The sequence below is a fragment of the Dermacentor andersoni genome, chromosome 4 (assembly GCF_023375885.2).
Source record: "Dermacentor andersoni chromosome 4, qqDerAnde1_hic_scaffold, whole genome shotgun sequence".
Lineage (NCBI taxonomy): Eukaryota > Metazoa > Arthropoda > Arachnida > Ixodida > Ixodidae > Dermacentor > Dermacentor andersoni.
In genome coordinates, this window is record NC_092817.1 from 144,671,147 (window position 1) to 144,693,626 (window position 22,480).

At 49.3% G+C, this 22,480-nt stretch overlaps 1 protein-coding gene across 1 annotated transcript in view; it reads left to right on the forward strand.

Annotated features, from left to right (window-relative positions):
* Positions 1-21,637, forward strand: part of LOC126537868 (putative fatty acyl-CoA reductase CG5065) — a 70,777-nt gene extending 49,140 nt beyond the window's left edge. The window contains exons 11-13 of the mRNA XM_050184965.2: positions 406-535; positions 1,993-2,120; positions 21,269-21,637. Coding sequence (XP_050040922.1) covers positions 406-535; positions 1,993-2,120; positions 21,269-21,428 — 418 coding nt within the window. The 3' untranslated portion in view covers positions 21,429-21,637. The remainder of the gene's footprint in view (positions 1-405; positions 536-1,992; positions 2,121-21,268) is intronic.
* The last annotated feature ends 843 nt before the right edge of the window (positions 21,638-22,480 follow it).

Here is a 22,480-nt window from a genome sequence, read left to right on the forward strand (position 1 = left end):
TCAAGGACGATATGACTTACAACCTCGATGGCTACAATTAGTAAATCGAATATATGCGGCACAGTACTGGGTTAGAAAGTTCATTAGTGGAACTTTGTCAATTTGAGTTTATCTTGAAAATATTGTACGCCGTTTCGATAACCTAGCTCACGAAGTAAGGTTGAGCTACGTACAAAAGGCAATACATAAACTCCATAAACATATTGAAATCAGTGAATTGACCGAAATTGTTGTTCAATATTGAATTGTAGCCCTAACATAGAGATACGCACGTCGGTACGTACAACCTTCAACTACGCAGGCAAACGATACTACTCAGACTGTGCAACTTTCGCAACATTGCTAAGAAAAGTTGTCTCGGTACGGCAATAAACGTTCCCTGATCTTCTAAATAATCCTTTGCAGGTTTGTACGCCGATACCGGAAGGTTCGTAAAGCCATGGATACTGTGCAGTTTTTCACCACTCGCGGCTGGATGTTCAGGACAGACAATGTCTTGGAGCTCATACGTGTACTCTCTCCCACGGATGCGAAGGCAAGTCCACGCGCAACACGTTGAGTGCTATTGCGTTCTCCAGGGTAGCGTACCTCACCGCTGCCGATCAGTTCTTGCGACGCCTGTTTATCCAAGCTCGACCGGCGTTTCTATTGGGTAGCGTGGCGTTGTCGGCGGTCTGCAGGCATCCGGTAGATCATGGCGACCAGGCAAGGACGAGACAATTTCTAGTGCGAAACTTGCACGGTTGTTTCAATGGTTGGTGAAAGATGAGAAGAAGAGAATGAAAATGAAAGTACATTGTGGGGCCCCTTAAATAGGCCCCCTAAAATTGTAGGTGGGATCTTGCACACGTCAACGTCACGTGACCCGCACTGCGTCTCGTTGTGGAAGGGGGGCTGCTGCAGTTTGTCAGGTGACGTTGTTTTGCGGCTGGTCCCACTTTCTCCGGTGAACCTAGACGGGCTGGTCCCACTTTCTCCGGTGAGCCTAGACGGGCTCGCCTCCGCAGGTGGCACTCAGCAGGTGACGTAGTTTCTCGGAAGTTCTCCTGTAGAGCTTGACAGTTCGAGGAAGGGGTCCCTCTTTGAATCGCACCGTTTGTGAAAATGGTTCTCCTGCACACAAACAAAGGGGCATGTGAACAATGCAGGGCGTCCGCCCGACGGGCACTCCACTCGAGACAATCATGACAAATAGGGAATTCCCCCTTCATTTCGATGAGGCATGGTGGTCGAGCGTCCTTATTGCACGGGGTGCTACACGTCAGCTTTAATAGTGTCAATGCACGAAGTGGTGTACAAATGACCGTTTCAGCTATAGCGCCCGGTGTGTTAACACATCGTATATTAACCATTAAATCGTTCAACAAACCAAGCGTACTGCTTTCACTGCTTTCGTAAGTTGCACTATGTATTTGCCAATGTAAGTCACTGTTTGAGAACGAAATGGAGGCTCCATCTGGAAGCACAGATGTGGATAAACATCCACCGCTGCATGACACTGCAGCTGAGATGGTAGCAAAGTGGCTACTTGGTGCTCTGCGCATTTTGGAGCGTGCGTCGCCAAGATTTTATAAGTCGACGGAGCTCAATATATGGGAGGCTGCTCCAGGCCATTGCAGCAAGTGCTCGTTCGCGAGGCGTGCGCTTCGCCGGGGCCAAGGTTGATTGGCGAGCACTCGGTAGCAATTGTAACGAGAGGGAGTGCTTGCCGAGTACTGTTATTGTTCCGTTATGCGCGCACTTGTAGTTAAAGTTTTCGTCCACAAAATATTATTTCGTTTAAGCGAACGACTACAGCTGCTGCTTCTTGCTGAGGGCAATATTGGACATCGCAGAAAAAGATAGGTCGTTTCATTTGTTAGTAGAGAACGCTACAATATAACAGCGTAAGATAACGGCGAGAAAAACTCACTTTCATATTTTACCATGTATGACAGATTGTATGCAGTGATGCCTTGAAAATGCCTTAAAGTAGGAATATTTACTTTTCAGCTGTTTGATTTCGACGTTCGAACCCTCGCGTGGGGTCTGTACTGGAAAAATTACATAATAGGTATTCGAAAATACCTATTCAAGGCTGAAGATTTCAAACAAGATGAAGCACGGAAACGCCTGAGGCGGTAAGTTCATGTTGAAAAGCTGAAACTGTTGATGCTGAGCGTGCCTGAGCTACTGGAATGATATTTCACAGGTGCCGCTGTGAAAACAAGTGAATCATTTGCAAGCAAATGGAAAGTAATTTTGCAGTTTGTTCAAGATGTTTTGAAACAATTAAAATGATAGTGAAGGCCCCTTTTAAATGCTTGTTAAGACCCTTAACGGCTCCCGTACTCTTCTGATCATGGCGGTCTACGTGATGCACCTGCTATTCTAAAGCCAAGATACAGAATGCCGCAGCCATTAATATGCTCAGTGTGTGTGACTGGGCTCTGAACTTTGTTTTATACAGCCCCTCTGTGACGTATCTACCATATTTACTCGCATAATGCTTGCACAGCTTTCTTGAGACATTGGAGGACGGCGGACAGGGGGAGGCGAGTTCCACAATTACGCTGGTAATTTTTATGAGGGAACATTAGGGCATGTTAACGAGACAAAATTAATAAACGAAGTCGCTGCCGACATGGTTTCTCACACGAGCCGCTGTCAATTGAAAGAAGGTATTCCTTTCAAATATAGTACTTACCATTGTATTAAGGGCACAGGTTATACAAAAACGGGAACTGCAAAAGCCCTTCATAAGCATCTACTAGCTGAACCTTGAGTCTTAAATAAAGTGACTCTCGCCGACCCATTCGGTGACGGTGTGAACATTAACGTCGTCGATCGCTGCCTTAATGCTAATGCGTCACTGCTGTCTGCATCACCGGTGTCGTTGGCCTTCACTGTGAAACCAGCAGCGTACCTTCCACGTCCTTTGTTGGCGGAACAAAAAGGCTACAGAAATTCTGAGAAATTTTGTTTAGCTCGGCTGTGACTTCGTTTTTCTTAGTTTTGCTTACTTGTTTTTCCTTGCTCGTGCGGCTATCCTATGGCGCATATCCATGGCCTTTCCGCTGGCAAAGAATGCTTAGGCGTTAGTAGACAATTGTGACATTTTCTCGCCGCATCCGGCCCCTTCAATGGAATAGTACCAATTGAGCCAGAACGCCGGGCACGAGCACGCCTTGACGGAGCAGGGCGGCAGAAAGGGAACAGCAGCTGCCGCACAAGCGCGTGAGGCGTTGCGCGAGGGGAGAGTGCTTCGCCGCGATTTCATCTTACCCTCGCTGTCGCTTTTGCAAGCCTGGGTAGATATTCTGTAAGAGTACACTTAGTGGAGATGTTCATTTTGGCTACTGTTGAAGTTCTGATTGGCTGGGCTGGGCTGGGCGTCCACAGCAGCCAAGCGCCACAGCCAATCAGCACTTCAGCACCAGACGAAATGGACATGCCCGCTAGGTGCACTCTTACAGAATACCTCCCACTGTATTATGCACACGTTCTTTGTCCACGCAAGTTCTCGTCTGAGTTCTGATTGCACCTCGGTAAGGCCCAGTGAAAAGGCGCCAAGCGTTCAACGCACTCGCTTGCCCGCGAGGTGTTCATAACTCGAAGTACGCTCAGCACTGTTCAAGTGGGCATTGGGCCAACCCAAAATCCCACGTTAGTCCACAACCAAATTTCTAGTTGGCCCACCCCCAAATTTCAAGTTAGCCCATCAGCAAATTTTCAGTTGGCCCACCCCCAATTTATGTTGGGCCACGCCAACCCACGGACATGCGACGCTCTCGATGGGAGTTGAGGACCGTGGCTTTTAGGGCGTTGGAAGTGTTGTAGATCTCGAAGGCTAGAAGCCGACCCGTGGGTGTACCTTTCGGTATAGACCAACGGCATCCTTGTAGGTATTACGGAGAAGGGTATCGGCTTGTTCGACCTTGGTCTTACTGAGTTCTAGGAAGGTAAGATCGTACGTGACTGGGCTAAGCGAGATTTGTCACCAAAGCGAGAAACCAACACTGCCACTGGTGAAACGTCATTCAGGCAGTTCAGTTTGGTTAACAGACGGGCGCGGCCATCATGGACTACTCTGCGTGGAAAGTAAAGAATAGCTATTACCAGGCTGATGCATTTGGCGGAATAAAGAGTCACGCTTTCTGTTCACGAGCAGTTGAGGTGCCACTCCGACAAGGTTATGGATTTGCTTGCTCCCACGCATACTTATGGACCTAAGAGTGTCTACCTTGGAAATATGTGGCTACGTCACCTTCAGTGCGACGCCCTATTTCGAATACATAAACTTACTACACTACTATCTATGTGCGGTGTAACAGTGACATGTAGTAGCAAAGCAGTAGGCTAGAGTCTGTTACCTCAACAGGCCTGCCTGCGTTCCCTTAATATGTTTGCCCCTCCCCCCTCTTTTAAACAGAACATATGAGAGAATACTATATAACCACAAATTGGAAAATAAAAAAAAATTCGCGCCGGAACGCCTCTGGGAGACTTCTAAGTATGTGTAAGCATTGTGCCACTTGCATATCTGCATGCAACTCAGGGTCATTTTCAATGTTATGAAACTTGATCCGGCAAGTACAAAGAACAGCGCTGCGGCGAGACGAACTGGCGCATGCGGCGGCGCAAGGTGCATTGATGACGCAAGTACTGCAGGTGGCTGCGCCAGGTCAACACCACCTAGAGAGCACAAGGCCTGTTTACTCCGATCCATGACGTCATGCTACCTGGCCCAAAATTTCCAGTGACAGGACTGGCGTGATGAGAGCGGTGACGTCAAAATCACTGTTGCCTAGTCGGGAGCGTCCCTATTAGATTCTATGGCAGTCGGACTGGTAGCATGACGTCATGAATCGGAGTGAAAAGGCCTTGTGCTATCTAGGTGGTGCTGGCCAGGTGCACTGGTGACGCTCCGATTATCATAACTCGTTATCGCTTGCTAGTACCTTATCCATCCACGTCGAACCATTATGAACCGTGACCAACGTACTCAGGCGGTGGCTTCGTATGGCACCGCTGCGCGGACCGTGCCGTGAAAGCGATCTGCGATGCCTACAAACATTGCGGCGTGCTCATAGCTTGGCGCGCTGTGTTCTGGCCGCTTAAGGCCGATCCACACGACGGACCAAATTGCTCTTTTGGACCGCGGTCCGCGCATCACGTGATAGGACGTCACCAGTTCGTGCGTACCGTCGTTGGCCCGCGCAAGACCGCGGCCCTCGCGGTCCAACAAATCACTGAGGCTTTTCCCGCTTCAGTTTTGGCGGCGGACCGCATGCAAACCGCAGCGATTTTGGCGTAGCCAATGAATGTTGTCCGGCAACAGAGTGTCTTCAGCCAAATCCAATCTAGTTTTCAGCTCAGCAAAAGCCAGTCAAGGCAGTCGTTTCATGTCCGCCGTTCCGCCTACACGTGCGTGCAGCAGATATAATTTTTAAACAGCGTGTCCTTTTGGAGTGACGAGGAGGTTTTTTATTTTGTATCCCTCGTTGAGCAGTTCCCGGCTGTGTGGGACTCGAGCCGGAATGATAACAATGATAACACTCTGGCAGAGAGTGTAGCTGGTTGGTCTACTCTACCGTCTGCTATGGCGGTCCGCCGTGTGGATGTGCCCTGCGCCGGACCGGACCGCGGCGGGCCGTGACGTCGCATCACGTGACCGAGCGGCCCGCGGACGTGTGGATCGGCCTTTACGCGGCGCTAAAGTGAAACGTGCAGGCCCGTATATTGAAAGCTATCTGCGAAAGCGGCAGCGGGAGGCATGTGCTGAGAGCTCCGTGAGCGCTGTGTTCTCGCCGCTTCATTGGCGTTGATGCGAGAGGCAGCAGGAACGTGAATTCGGTCGCCGCTGCGGGCGTTATATTGAAAGCGATCGTCTTACCGGACGGACCGAGGAACAGTTTTCTCGTTGGGTAAGCATAGAAATGAAATAAAAATAAGGAAACAATGTGGAAATATCAAACGGTTGATTCGCAGAAGCGGAGGCCCACACCAGCAAGCGCAATTTCAGCTTAACATTCAGTGATATCTAAAGCAGCACTCAGGCAACTATTGAGGCTTGAGGCGCTTTTGTTTAGTAAGCCTTCAAAACACTACTTAAAAACATTAACTCTAGAGATTTCGTATACATCTATCTAAATTTGTCTGGAAAAGAGATGCCTCAAAACTTGCCTAAGAAGGCTGGAAAAATTTAAACAATGAAGGTGTCTGAACGAGAAACAACGGTCTTCGGTGTTATTGTAACTCAGGGTCGAAGACAAGAAACGGACACTTGGAGCAGACGAAGAGGGGACGAAAAGCTTTATACAGTATGTACATATAACAGGTAATAGCATACATGTAGCGGTGTCTAAGAGCGCGCACCAGACCGACGGGGTGGCTGGTGGCCACTCTCTGTCAGAGCAATGGGGCGATTCTTCCTTCAATCCCTTCAGCAGAAACGAGGTAGCATCGGTGCTGACGTCAAACGCGTCGCTTTCGTCTTTCACTGTGGGAGAATTCCAAGCTACATAACACCAGTCTCCGCGGCAAGGCGTCAGCAGTTCTATGGAATTCTGAAGGCTTTTAGTGGATTCGTCGAGGTGCTATGTGCCCCTAAGCTCCTAAGTTTGATCCGCGGAAAGCGGCTGGCAGTTTCGGGGAAACTTCGCAGGCAGTCACAAGGGTGACCACTTCAGAAGAACAAGGGGGGATGCCTTATACGTGAGATGCCGTTTGAGTGAGAGTGGCTTTCTTCTTTTTTCGTAGCACGCGCTTCCCAAGCAACCTAGACTTACTATATTCACCTGAAACCATGACGGCAGGGGTGCTGGTGCACTGCTCAGACGCAACAATGAGACAAAAGTTTGATTTCAATGCACGATGGTAGCAAAACTGGAATTCCCCAATGTAATGAATATCCAAAGACAGTAGCAGTGGTGGCCTACCTGCATGTTTGGAATATGGAGCTCAGAAGCACTCGACGTACTTTGTTCAAGTACGTCGTAGATAGTGTAGATGGTAAATCCCTGTGGTTAACTGCACTGCCTTTCTGCTTGCCTTCTCCTCTCTTTCAACGTCGTGGGCGATTGGACGGTATATCATGCTTTTCCAAACAATTCTACCGTGAGAAATGTTTCCTCAATAAGGCCCACACTCAAGGAGCAGGCTGTCGCTAGTTAGTAATGCTTTTGGAGGGGGAAGCTGGTTTTTCATAGCCTAGTGGTTACTGGTTACAGAAGGGACTGGTAAACAAGAAGTCTTGGCTACCATGCTACCACACCATCTCACCCAGCTGTCCCTTGTTTTGAAACAAGAAGGAACGTCGTTTGATGTGTTTACATTCTTGTATTCTTTTCTTTCCGCGTTTCAACTTGCGGCGCTTTCCTGTGGCCCCATCTTCATTCTTTGTACGTTTAAACATATGTTCACTCTTGGAGAAAACTCTAGTTGGTTCTAGAGTAGATTTCGCCTCGTGCTTAGCCCCGTCCCTCATTCACGTTGTTTGCGAGTAATTTGTGCACCGCAACTTATTCGTATATAAAATTGTGCTCTATGATTCTTTCAAAGAACGGACGCCAGCTTATCGTTATAGTCAGCACGAGAGAATGAGAGGTGCAGCGGTGGCATAGACGTAGATCATTCGCCTCGCGTGCAAGAGGACCGTGGTTTCCACCGGATAAAATTTTCCACCGGATAAAATAAGATCACCGTGTTGAAAAAATTGCGCAAACAGGCCTGGAGTGCGGCCGGACCCCAGTGACCCGAACCGCTAACGCACACCCTCACCAGAGCAGAATTGGTCACCTTGGTGCAGTACATGGCCACAACCTCCTATATGAATACTACAATCAAACCCCGGCCCTCAGTCCCCAGTGGCTGCGAAGCAACTGACCACGGCGGTGGTCAGACCTGTGACGCAGCAGAGGGTGCTAAGAATACCTGGGTTCGAACAGGCCGCCAGTGTAATCTGAACCTGGCAACATTTAACGCTAGAACGTTATCTAGTGAGGCGAGTCTAGGAGTGCTATTGGAGGAATTAGAGGGCAGTAAATAGGATATAATAGGGCTCAACGAAGTTAGGAGGACAAAAGAAGCATATACAGTGCTAAAAAGCGGGCACGTCCTGTGCTGCCGGGGCTTAGCGCAGAGACGAGAACTAGGAGTTGGATTCCTGATTAATAAGCTTATAGCTGGTAACATACAGGAATTCTATAGCATTAGCGAGAGGGTGGCAGGTCTTGTTGTGAAACTTAATGAGAGGTACAAATTGAAGGTCGTACAGGTCTACGACCTTACATCCACTCATGATGACCAGGAAGTCGAAAGCTTTTATGAAGACGTGGAATCAGCGATGGGTAAAGTCAAAACAAAATACACTATACTGATGGGCGACTTCAATGCCAGGGTAGGCAAGAAGCAGGCTGGAGACAAGTCAGTGGGGGAATATGGCATAGGCTATAGGAATAGCAGGGGAGAGTTATTAACAGAGTTTGCAGAACAGAATACTATGCGGATAATGAATACCTTCTTCCGCAAGCGGGATAGCCGAAAGTGGACGTGGAGGAGGCCGAATAGCGAGACTAGAAATGAAATAGATCCTATACTCTGCGCTAACCCTGGCATCATACAAGATGTGGACGTGCTTGATAAGGTGCGCTACAGTGACCATAGGATGGTAAGAACTCGAATTAGCCTAGATTTGAGGAGGAAACGGAATAAACTGGTACATAAGAAGCCGATCAATGAGTTAGCGGTAAGAGCGAAAATAGATGAACTCCGGATCAAGCTACAGAACAGGCATTCGGCTCTAACTCAGGAAGAGGACCTTAGTGTTGAAATAATGAACGACAATCTTAGGGGCATCATTAAGGAGTGTGCAATAGAAGTCGGTAGTAACTCCGTTAGACAGGATACCAGTAAGCTATCGCAGGAGACGAAAGATCTGATCAAGAAACGCCAATGTATGAAGGCTTCTTAACTCTACAGCTAGAGTAGAACTGGCAGAACTTTCGAAGTTAATCAACAAGGGTATAACAGCTGACATAAGGAAGTATAATATGGATAGAATTGAACATGCTCTCAGGAACGGAGGAAGCCTAAAAGCAGTGAAGAAGAAACTAGGAATAGGCAAGAATCAGATGTATGCGTTAAGAGACAAAGTCGGCAATATTGTTACTAATATGGATGAGATAGTTCAAGTGGCTGAGGAGTTCTATAGTGATTTATACAGTACCAGTAGCACCCACGACGATAATGTGAGAGAGAATAGTCTAGAGGAATTTGAAATCCCACAAGTAACGCCGGCAGAAGTAAAGAAAGCCTTGGGAGCTATGCAAAGGGGAAAGGCAGCTGGAGAGGATTAGGTAACAGTAGAGTTGTTGAAGGATGGTGGGCAGATTGTTCTAGAAAAACTGGCCGCCCTGTATACGCAATTCCTCATGACCTCGAGCGTACCGGAATCTTGGAAGAACGCTAACGTAATGCTAATCCATAAGAAACGGGACGCCAAAGATTTGAGAAATTATAGACCGATCAGCTTACTCTCCGCTGCTTACAAAGTATTTACAAAAGTAATCGCAAATAGAATCAGGAACACCTTAGACTTCTGTCAACCAAAGGAGCAGGCAGGATTACGTAAAGGCTGCTCAACAATAGACCATATTCACTCTATCGGTCAGGTGACAGAGAAATGTGCGGAATATAACCAACCCTTATATATAGCTTTCATTGATTACGAGAAAGCGTTTGATTCAGTCAAAACCTCAGCAGTCATGGAGGCATTACGGATTAAAGGTGTAGACGAGCCGTATGTAAAAATACTGAAAGATATCTATACCAACTCCACAGCCCTCGTAGTCCTCCATAAAGAAAGCAACAAAATCCAAATAAAGAAGGACGTCAGGCAGGGATATACGATCTCTCCAATGCTATTCACAGCGTGTTTACAGGAGGTATTCAGAGACCTGGATTGGTAAGAATTGGGGGTAAGAGTTAATGGAGAATACCTTAGTAACTTGCGATTCACTGATGATAACTCAGGGGACGAATTGCAATGCATGCTCACTGACCTGGATAGGCAAAGCAGAAGAGTGGGGCTAAAATTTAATCTGCAACAAACTAATGTTTAGCAGTCTCGGAAGAGAACCGCAGTTTACGATAGGTAGCGAGGCACTGGAAGCGGTAAGGGAATATATCTACTTACGGCAAGTAGTGACCTCGGGTCCGGATCATGAGACTAAAATAATCAGAATAATAAGTGATGGGTGTCGGCAAGTAAAAAAGAATTATTCCGAAAGGAGTTCTTTCTGAATTCCGCCCCCAGATTTTCTTGAAGGTGTATAATCGACTCAACTGTTTAAATGAACAGGACTGAATTATTCCATTTTGAAGGTGTGTAAACGTACAACTGGTCAGATGACTTGCTGGCCGGTGACGCTGACACCTTTCCACACCCTCGTGCAGTTCATCGACAGTGCTTCAGTTGGTGTTGCAACGAAGTGCCAGCGGCACATTCGTCAGCTTTATCTGAGAATTTACTCTTTACTGCGCTTAGCCGCGCTCATCTTAACAAAGCGTACGCCACCGCTCAGCGTTATCCATAGTACAATAACTTTTTATTGGGCGAGTTGGTGTTTGCGGAACTACATGGTACCCTAGCGCGGCAAAACCGGAAAAGAAAGATTCTAAGTGATAGACAGAAGAAAAAGGCGGCGCTACACTCGCAACTGTTTATTAGGCACAAAGCTTGCTACATATATGCCGCGCACTCTCTCGCAATCAGGGGGCTCTACTCCTACCTTGGATTCTCACCTCAGGAAAACGTGACTTGCAGCAGCACGATCTGCAATGCGCAGAGAGATGGGAACGCATGTCCGTCTTTCAATTGTCGGCGTGTTCCCTCATTCGCTCGTCCACACAACGGCCGATCTGCCCGAAGTCGGTTTTCCCGCAACTTCGCGGTATCTGGTAAACCACAGCAGTGGAACACTTTTCCACATAGCGTTTTGCGTGCTTGACTTTTCAAGTTCGCACAGCACATCTCGTGGTTAGGTTACATAGGCCAGCCAGTTGGTTAGGGGCGCAAAACACAACAGGCACTCCATGCCTGTTCGCCACCTTCTTGAATGTTCGCCAGCTTCTTGAAGGTGTGACTCACCTTGTAGTAATAAGGTACCACCTGAGCCTTTCTTCGGAGATCCGGCTCACCTACCTCACTCCCCTTGGGATTATGGCTACGGTTGAGCTTCTGCAACAACGTTTCTGCCACCAAGATGATGAACGAACGAGGAAACTCAGCATTTAAAAGCCGCTGGACCGGACGCTTGAAACTAGACTGGAGCTGGTGAACACACGTCCTTTTAAGCGCGGACCCTAGGCAGAGCGTCGCTATACCTCATATAACAATTTTCGTGTAGGCAGAGTCGTAGGGCAATAGCTGTTTTTGCGGTCGCGGAGAATAGCGCCAGCTAACGTGTTCATTTAAAAACCTGATGTTTAAATCTAAAGACTGCCACTCATTGTGAGTTGGAAACTCATGCGTAAAAGATAGGCCATTACCATGGGGTTTAAAAACATTCAAAACTTTGTTAATTTCTTCATGGCAGGTTAAAGAATACTGTTGGTCCATCATAATTAAAAAGTAATTTACGTATCTGAAAACTTTTAACGCATGTGTGCCCTTGAGACAGCCGTCAAGATTTCTGCCCATTTCAGAAAGAAATAGGTCACAATATTGTTACGTAGGAAGACGCAGACGAAAAGCTATGTACAAATATATTTACAAGGAAAATACGCTCCGCTTGGCCAAGAGGCAACAGCCCGCGCTAGCTTCTAATCGTCGTCGTCGTCTTCACACTGCTGGCCTTTCGTGATCGCGCATATTGTGCCGTAGCACTACCCCCGGCTGCAAAAGCGCCGTCCCGGAGCGACTAAAGATCGGACTCGGAAGCAGTGTAGTAGGCCTTGAGCCTACTGACGTGTACGACATCACTAGATGCCACAGGAGAGGACGAGGTTGAGGCCACAGGAGCAATTTCGTAAGTCACAGGCGTCACCTGGCGCAGCACGCGGTAGGGCCCTGTGTATCGCGAAAGGAGCTTCTCTGAAAGTCCGACGTGACGAGAGGGCGACCACAGGAGCACGAGCGCACCAGGTGAAAACTGTACGTCACGATGGCGGGCGTTGTACTGACACTGCTGAGTGGTCTGTGAGGCCGTCAGTCGAGCTCGGGCAAGCTGGCGTGCATGGTCAGCGAGGGCGATGGCGTCGCGCGCATACTCGCTTGTTGAGACCGCAGCAGGAGGAAGTGCCGTGTCTAGGGGCAAGGTAGGTTCGCGACCGTACAGTAGATAAAAGGGAGAAAATCCGGCGGTGTCGTGCCGGGAAGAATTGTACGCAAATGTTACGTAAGGAAGGGCAATGTCCCAGTCGTGGTGGTCCTTGGAAACGTACTTGGCCAGCATATCGGTAAGAGTACGGTTTAACCGCTCTGTCAGGCCATTGGTTTGAGGATGGTATGAAGTAGTCAGTTTGTGTTGAATGGAGCAGGAACGCACAATGTCAGCGATAACTTTCGAGAGGAAGTTTCGACCACGGTCAGTAAGCAGCTGTCGCGGGGCGCCATGAAGCAAGATAATGTCACGCAAGAGAAAGTCCGCGACGTCAGTGGCGCAGCTGGTAGGGAGAGCCCGAGTGATAGCGTATCGGGTGGCGTAATCAGTCGCGACGGCTACCCATTTGTTCCCAGAAGATGACGTGGGAAAGGGACCGAGCAGGTCTAATCCAACACGAAAGAACGGTTCCACAGGGACGGTGATCGGCTGGAGATGACCGGCAGGTAGCACCTGAGGTGTCTTCCGACGCTGGCAGGGATCACAGGCAGCAACATAGCGTCGAACGGAGCGAGCGAGACCAGGCCAATAGAAGCGGCGGCGGACGCGGTCGTACGTGCGGGTTACCCCAAGATGTCCTGAAGTGGGTGCGTCATGCATCTCAAAGAGCACAGTCTGTCGTAGCTGTTTTGGCACGACAAGAAGAAGGTCAGAGCCGTCAGGGAGGAAGTTCCTTCGATACAGAATGCCACCCTGGAGGACATATCGGCGAACGGATGCGTCGGTAGGTGTAGAGCGCAGACGCTCGATAAGTGCTCGCAGCGATAGGTCTCGGTACTGCTCATCGGCGATGTTACCGAAGGCAGAGACAGAGAAAATGCCGTTGGCGCTACTACTGTCGGCGTCGTCAGGCTCGTCGACTGGGTAGCGAGACAGGCAGTCAGCGTCCTTGTGTAGTCGGCCAGATTTATAGGTGACAGTATACGAATATTCTTGGAGGCGTAAGGCCCAGCGACCAAGTCTTCCTGTAGGATCTTTCAGTGAGCATAACCAGCAAAGCGCGTGATGGTCTGTGACAACGGAAAAGGATCGGCCATATAAGTATGGGCGGAATTTCGCAACCGCCCAAACTAGGGCCAGACACTCACGCTCAGTGATGGAATAGTTGCGCTCCGCGGGTGAGAGGAGCCTGCTCGCGTAAGCGATAACACGGTCGTGGCCACGCTGGCGTTGTGCCAGTACTGCTCCAATTCCGTGACCGCTGGCATCAGTACGGACTTCGGTAGGCGCAGAAGGATCGAAATGGGCCAAAACGGGAGGCGTTGTGAGAATGTCGATTAGATGAGAGAATGCAGAGGCCTCGTTATCGCCCCACTGGAAAGGAGCGTCTTTTTTCAAAAGGTCGGTTAGTGGTCGTGCTATGGCGGCGAAATTTCTCACGAAACGGCGGAAGTACGAACAAAGGCCGATGAAGCTGCGCACATCCTTGACACACTTCGGAACAGGGAAGTGCGTAACAGCATGGATCTTGCCTGGGTCCGGTTGCACTCCGTTCGCGTCAACGAGATGTCCAAGGACGGTAATCTGGCGGCGGCCGAATTGGCACTTCGATGCGTTGAGTTGCAGACCGGCTCGCCGAAAAACGTCCAGGACTGCTGAGAGGCGCTCGAGGTGCGTAGCGAACGTTGGGGAGAATACGATAACGTCGTCCAAGTAGCACAGGCACGTGGACCATTTGAAACCGTGAAGAAGGGAGTCCATCATGCGTTCAAAAGTGGCAGGGGCGTTACATAGACCGAACGGCATCACTTTGAATTGATAAAGACCGTCGGGTGTGACAAAAGCAGTCTTCTCGCGGTCGAGATCGTCCACGGCAATCTGCCAGTAGCCGGAGCGAAGGTCAATAGAAGAGAAATAGCGAGCACCGTGGAGGCAGTCAAGGGCGTCATCAATCCGAGGTAGGGGATACACGTCCTTTTTGGTAACCCTGTTAAGGTGCCGATAATCCACGCAAAAGCGCCATGAGCCATCCTTCTTTTTGACCAGTACTACAGGTGACGCCCATGGACTATATGATGGTTCAATAATGTTCTTGGCAAGCATTTTGCGAACTTCTGCGTGAATAACTTGACGCTCAGCTGGTGACACTCGATACGGGCGGCGTAGCAATAGCAATAGCCGTAGCAATATTAAAGGTGCTACATACGAACCGATAAAAAAGCCCTTCTTTTGCAAGAACAGTTGGTTGTCAAAAATGATAAAAGTGCGACTCGGATAGGCGTCCATTAATGTAAAAAATAAGCAGCACTCAGAGCAACAACATTCTGAATCTCGATTTCACCTCTGTCACCAATACGTGTCTATGTCTACGATGTCTACGATGTCTGCGATGTCTACGATGTCTACGTGTCATCAATACGTAGCACTAAACAATTCGCGGTGCGACATAGAATAGAACAGGTCCTCTATATCAATGGAAAACCCGAAGCGAATATTGTTATTGTCACGAAAAAGAAAGAGGTGATAGCATCCGAGTTAGCGACAAGGTGAGGATCTTTCAATTCTAGGCTCTTAAGGCACATTATCAGGAACTTGCTGACATGGAGTTGCCATTTGTCACGTTCACTGACAATTGCATTGAAAGGAACGCCCGTTCTAGTGGTTTTCGCATTGAAGGAAACTGTGAGGGAATCTGTCTTGCTTTTTTCTATAAACCTTGCTAAGGTATGTCGTTATCTTGACAAAACCGCAAAAAGTTAACGCGCGACACTCGGGCTTCTTTTTTTTTAAATTCTAAAGCATGCACTTAGGCATAATACAAAGGATGTTAAAAGTACATGAACAGATTCGACTCGTGCAGAAGATCTAGGAGTGAACGATGATGTAGTCCATGAATCCAACGTTCAAGTTTAGGTGGGTGGCCAGGCCGAAGGCCTGTTGCCCGGAGGTGGCGGAGACGGCTTAGATGAAATCCTGGGCACGTCCATACTAGGTGTGTCACTGTTACATTTTGGATTTCTGTGTTACAAAATGGGCACGATGAGCCGTAAGGATCATGGTACTGTTGTGACCAGTGAGTGGTCACAGACGGGATGAGCGCGACCCCTACACGTAGCCTCCTCAACGTAACCCCCTCTTGGCGGGTTAACCCACCAGGGAGGTCTGACCCACACGGAGGTATGAGAGCTCGTGTGGTACGTCGGATGTTTTCCTTTTCCCGGCTCCGTCGTCCACACGCGTCTTCAGAAAAATGTGGAAGTGGGTATGTTAAAATATGTGGGTGGGTTGCCATGTCTGCTTAAAGGAGACGCGGCAGGGCTGCTCGAGGCACCCACTGGATGCGTATGAGGATATTCGTAGTGGCAGCAAGACGGTGAATGCTATCTGAGAATAGAGATGACCGAGATACCCTACGTATGTCGTGGATGGCTTGAGCAGAGTCTGCGAATGATGTGTTGAGAGTATCGAGCAGCTTGAACAGTAAATAGCAACGCGGCCAAGCCGTCTCGTATGGCAGCAAGGTCGGCAAGGTAGACCGGCGGTGCAGGATGGGCAACATACGAGCACGTCTGTCCTGCCTCTGGTATCAATGGACACACGAGAGCTGTGTGAATCATGCTGCCAATAACACTGGCATCAGTGTATGCTACAAGAGTCGCATCGTCTTGATTATCATCGGCGCGACGAAGGCGGGAAACTTGGGCATTCGCCTGACGAGGAACTGGGCTATACAGACGACCAAGAGGCTTATTGTCACTTAATTGTACCCCTTTCCTCGGAGCTACATCGGGCCTCGTAGAGGCTGGATTGTCTATTTCGTGTCCCATGTACCGGGCCAGGGAAGCAACCGAGCAGAAACATGATGGCTTTAGGGCGCGCACGCATCGACGTTGGTGTACGAGCTCGTCGATAGTGTTGAGTTGGGACTCGGCCTGCAGGGTTGGCAACGGAGTGAGACGTGGTAGTCTCGTTATGGCCCGCATGGCTTCGTTATTAATGACCTCAAGGCGAGCCCATTGTGCCTTCGTGAGATAATGAAACTGGGCTCTGTAGACGAGTCGTGGTTGCGATACAGAACGGACAAGAAGGCGAGCCATGTTAGTGCTCGCTCCACCAGATTTCTTCGCAATCCGACGTATCACTTGTATCGTTTCTGCGGCCTGTTGCTTTGAATTCTTGACCCATGGTCCCGCAGATCCGGAGGAATCGATTTCAAGGCCGTGTACACGGAGACGAAGTCTCGTGTAATGGTTGCTGATCCAGAGTTACCTGAAGAAGCCGGAGTGCCAGTAGACGGCGCGCATACTTGTTCGCTACAGACATGTACGTCGTCTTGTCCTTGGAAATGTCAAGGCCTACCTGAGCACACCAGTTGTGCGTCACGTTTGGGGCCTCTTGGAGCGCTTGTTCTTGGTGGCAGATTTCAGGATCAACTGACCAGACAGTGATGTCATCTGCGTACATTATGTACTGTGCGTTATGTATCGTAGCTAGCTTCCAAGCTAGTGGAAGGAGAGCAATATTGAAAAGGACTGGTGCGAGCACAGATCCTTGTGGGACACCTCGATGTGCGATGAACTGACCTGCTGCTTGGCCAGCCAGGCGAATGGAGAAGGTGCGAGCACGCAGGAAAGTTTCGACGAATGTGCAGACACGGCTAGGGAACTGAAGCCAATGGAGAAATCCGACAATTGCTTCGTGACTTACATGGTCGTATGCTTTACGAATTCACATTGCTGTAAACGTGCGAATTCTTCGGGAGCGGCCTCCGATGAGAACCATAGAAGATAGGTACGCAAGACCATCCTCTGCGCCTAGATGAGCACGCAACCCGATTTGGCCAGGATGATACCATGAGTACCGCTCGAGCCACCATGTAATACGTGTCGCGAGCATACGCTCCATCAGCTTGCCTAACATTGAGGTTAGTGCTATTGGGCGCATATGAGCGATATTATCTTGAGGCTTTCCGGGTTTGGGAATAGGGACCATTTCTGCATGCCGCCTAGAATTGGGAATGACTCCTGTAGCCCAAGCTTCGTTTATGGCCCCCAACAGCCCTTGGAGAACCTTGCGTTCCGTGTTTTTATAAAGTTCATACGGTATGCCATCCGGTTCTGGTGCCTTGAATGGCTTCGACAGGTCTATTGCCTCTAAAAATTCCGCCATAGGGAAGACAGCTTGTATACCCTCGATGTCGGAGAGTGTAGGCGGCATGCCTGCGTCCGCGGGAAGGCAGTCTTGAACAACGAAAGGAGGCGGTGCTGTGTCCAAAGCCGGAAAAAGGTGTGGGCGACAGTTTCTGCGAATACTGCTGGTGTCTGGCCTGATGCTAACAGGGCGCACGCTGCGGGTTCTGGAGGGCGCTGACCACGTTCCATTTTTCGGAAGGTGCGCCAAATAGAGGCATTGGACGAGGAAGGTCCGAGAGAAGACCACCAGTCCATCCAGCGGCCACATTCTAAGCGGTGTTCATGGCGCCAAGCTACTGCAGTAAGGCGTTGGGCCTCTAACCGAAGGGTATTTGATGCAGGGTAACGTTCTGATGCAAGTTCTGCTTGGCGACGCGACGCCCAGAGACGCAGAAGTTGCAAATCAGGAGCGGTTCGCAATTCATCAACCAACGACGTACATGTTGCCACAAATAATGCCGCCTTAAGACAATTGGACGGGTCCAGCATGGAGTTGGATACAGTGCTTCCTGATACCGCCCTATATCGATCCCAGTCCACCACTCGACATAGTCGGCGGAGGGGCCCTGTTCCACCCGAAGATAAGCCAGGTGAATCGGATGATGGTCCTACCCCTGCAGTCGGGTTCACATGACCACGAGATGGTTGTCCTTCCTAGCCACCAAGATAAGTCCGGTGAGTGTGGTGGCGCGCGAGGATGGTCACGCGGACGAGTAGGCACTGGCACATTATTAAGCAGAGTGAATTGGGCGTCCATAAATGTGTCCAGCACACACGTACCACGCGCACTAGAAATAGCATATCCCCATGTGATGTGGGGTGCGTTAAAATTTCCTGCTACCGTAATGGGGCAACCAGGATATTTCTGTCGTAGGTGCGCCAACCAGCCGAGACTCAACCGAGCCGCACAACCGCTGTAGGGGCGGGCTTAGAACGAAACGATGATAACGTCCGTGCGTTGGAGACGAACCAATACGGCCACGACTTCTTGCCATAAAGTACTCCACCGTGAAAGATCAATGCGGGTCTGATGAAGAGTGCATCTTACATAGGCTGCAGCCTTTCCTAGAGGAACATCGGGCGTAGCGCTCCTACGATCCAACATTGAAGGCCATGAGTATGCCACAAATCCTGAAATGGGTGGCAGGCCGTTGGATTCTTGAAGCAGTAGAGCCCAAACACGCAGCTTCCCATAGCTGAGACGCTGACGCAAGCTCTCCGACCTTCCCCGCGATGCCGCGACAGTTCCACTGTAAGATGCCTTCTGGCACACTTGAAGACGTAGCAGCCATCATAGGTTGAGATTGGCCAGTAGAAGCGAGGTGAGATGCTGGAGCTCTTTCGCAACGAAGCGCAATAGTTCTTGGGGTGAAAGTGGATTCGACAGAGATGCCTGGTTAGCCTTATGAGCCGGACTAGACGTAGACGACGAATGCGACGACCGCGCTCCATCATGACGACGCCGGAGCACTGTACGGCGTTCCTTGACACGTTGGATTTCCTTTTCAAGGGTTGCCAGGAGAGCGTCGATTTCGAACTCTTCGTTTGCCAAAGGAAGTGGCGTGTCTTCTATCGATTGTGATGCCCGTTGTGGTCGTGAAGTGGACGACCTAACAGCTGCGCTATATGTAGGAGTGGCAGCATCACTTGTCGCTGTACTTGCTACTGTCACCTGGCTAGCGTCCTCTTCCAGCGAGGCCAGAACGGCGTAACGGTTGTACAGAGGGACTTGTTTCATTGATGGATATCGTGGGTTCCTTGCTGGCTGTTGAGAATGGCGTTGTCGAACCTTCTTAGTGAAGGAGACTTAGTCCCCATGAAGGAGACGCTCCTGGCTTGGATGGCAGTCGCATCGGTAATGTTCCGCTCCCTCGACGCAGCGGACCGCAGCTTGAATGATCCGCACCGACGCGGCGAGTGCCGCGGGGACACTCGCACTCACGAAGCCGCGCAAGAGCTCGAGCTGGATGACGCAGCAGGAGGGTGTAGATGCCGACGGACCTTGTAGATAGGCGCCAGTAGTAATTATGAACCGTCGAAGTGGTCCATAAACGGCAGAGTTCCAGTAGCGGGGAAAAAACCAGCAAACGGGGCGAACATCCGGAGCTACAGAAAAACACGTCCGAGTGGAACGAGCGCTGGAAACGCCCCACCCGGGCTTCTTGGGTTGCGAAATTTTTGTTCACCCCCTGACGCGCTTTTGCTTGATAGGCATCTCGTCACAACGACGAAACCATCTTCCTTGTCGGCTTGCAAAGGACACAAATATTTTGCTTTAATATAGCTGGAAATACGTTGCATGGGGAATATCTTATCACTGCACCTACGATTCACAGCAAACTTATGCAGGTAATCAGCACCTTCAAGCATTCACGCTGTTCTGCAACTGCTTTTCCTGGCATGAGACTGTTCGTTGCTGCCAAGTCATGCACTGAAGTTGCTGGCTCAAATTCATATTTGGGTCTTTTTCGTAGACCATTGGCGATATCTTCCGCGACGTGGGCGTTGCCGAAGACATGAAGCCTGTTGCTCAGCTGTTTGTTTTGCTTGGTATATTCATGGAGACTCAGTAGCTGAACTAAAGTAGTTTTCCACGAAGATTCAGTCAATTGGTGGACGAAGCGTCTGAAGGTTTTTCAGCTTTTTCGAAGCAAGCCGCTCTATGTCTTGACAGAAGCAAAGTATGCGCAGCCAATCAGTAAAGTCGTATCTGTGACCAGAGTTCGGAACGAAGAATCTTGTTCACGCGGTTGATGTGTTGCCATGACGGTTAAACAAAAAAAAAATGAAATTATGGGGTTCTGCGTGCCAAAACCACTTTCTGATCATGACTCATGCCGTAGTGGAAGACTCCAGAACTTTTGACCACCTGGGGTTCTTTAACGTGCACCTAAATCTAAGCACACGGGTGTTCTCGCGCATCGCCCCCATCGAAATGCGGCCGCCGTGGCCGGGATTCGATCCCGTAACCTCGTGCTCAGCAACCCAACATCATAGCCACTGAGCAACCGCGGCGGGTGATGGTTGAACAGGTCCAAACAGATTGAGAAACTCTTGATGTACCAGGCCTTTCCGGACGCGAAACCCGATAAACCTTGCCCGACATGTCACCGTCACGAAGTAGCTCGAAAATGTTTGCGCATCGAAAGTGTAACTCCGGGACCTGCTTCTGTGCTAATGACGAGTGATGAAGTAAAAAGAAAATTGTGGAAGAAATTTGTAGGTTGCGAAGGAAGAGAAGGGCCCACTGTATAAGAAATTTACTGCCTGATACCTTTTTCTTGGGCAAGTTGATGTATGCTAAACTTTGTCTGTCACTAAGAGTCTTTCTTTTCCGTTTTCTTTTGCGTTACAATACCATGTCGTTATCTCTAGTGAGCGTGCGCCCGGCTCTCATTGCGGAATCGCAATGCTGGAACGCTGTTCCCGCTCCAGTTAAGAGTGTGTTCTACAAAAATACTGAAGGGAAATTCATTGATAGTGTCTATGGCAACTACAAACATGATGGTTCAGCCGCCGTTGGAATAATAGACACTACATGAATTCGCATAAACTTAATTATTATAGTTTTAAACGAATTTGGGAATTATAGATCATATCCAAGAAAATATTCTGTTGTATATGCAACAATTAGCCACTACACATGCGCGCCGAGTTTTGACTGTCTTCGCGCTTCTGGTAAAGTAAGCTTGCTGGATGGTACGGCTCATAAAGGAGAGGCAAAGCTTAAAAACAAAATCCCGACATTACAACATCCTTTTTCCTTCGCAGGCTCTACGTCCTGCGCTTGTTCTTTCAGGTACTCCTGTTCTTGTTTGCGTGGCGATTGCTGAGGACACAGGCAGTGTGGAGCCTCTACTCGTTCGCGAGGACGGTTGCAAGACGGACGTGTGAAACGCTACTGGTCCTGCTGGATATGCTGCCGAAATAGCAGCAGGCATTGCGGCCGCCTAAATCCTCATTGACATCCATTTACCCAGTGTTCCCTGAGACCTTGTTTTGGGCTGCAGTAGCTGCAAGTACGCTGAAACTCACGCAGCCTTAGTGATGTAAGTAGAAAAACTTCGAAGGAGTGTCACGCGATAATAATAAATTGAAGCGCGATGTATGCTGGATTGAAACGAGCCTCTTATTTTTGCTTTGTCTCTACCACTTCTGAAAAGCTAATACGTGCATAGCATGGATAAAGAAATGATCTTTGACTGCTTATGTCATCGTCTTATGGCGCAGTTGACCCTCTTTGCGGTCAGGATGGGGACTATACACGAGAAAGTTCTCATTTACTATGTAGCTACGATTCTTTAGGTGTTTAAAACGTCAGTGTAAAAGCTGGAGGGCCGTGGGCATGTGAGCGATTTATTTCCACGAAGGTATTACCTGCTGGCTCAATTTCTTGGAGCTCCAGAAAACGCGGTAGGTGTATATGAAAACGGGCAACGTCACTAGGCGATATAGAGCAGTGATTTTGGTGCCCTGAAACATGCTTCCGAGGAATTGTCGTTGCAGCGTGCAGACAGGGTATATGAATACGGCGTAAGTGAAGGTGATAGGTCAAACACAAACATCATGGTCTCCAATTTGGCCAAGCCAGTTTGACTAGCGCTGTAATGTGGTCGTGGAAGATAGCAATAAGCAGCACATTTCCATTCCTCAAGCCTTCAGCGCTTTTGTTAAAAAAGGGCAGCGTAAAGGGTGAGAAGGCTGCACTGGATAATGACGGTGCACGCGAGACGATATTCAAGGTAGTCGGCTTAGCGTCACTGTTTTCGCTTGCGGTCTATAAATACATTCGGTCTGCATGGAGCAAGTACTCATTTGAAACTCGTATAGGGCAGAAACTTCGCCGGATGGCAGCACCTAATCACGTGGTACTTTTTTCAAATCTCGGGTGCTTCCGCTCTACAACGACGGCTGTATTCACGAAACAAATGAATTGAATAAAGGTGCGCACACCAAACTAATCCATGGAAAGTATAGCGGTTA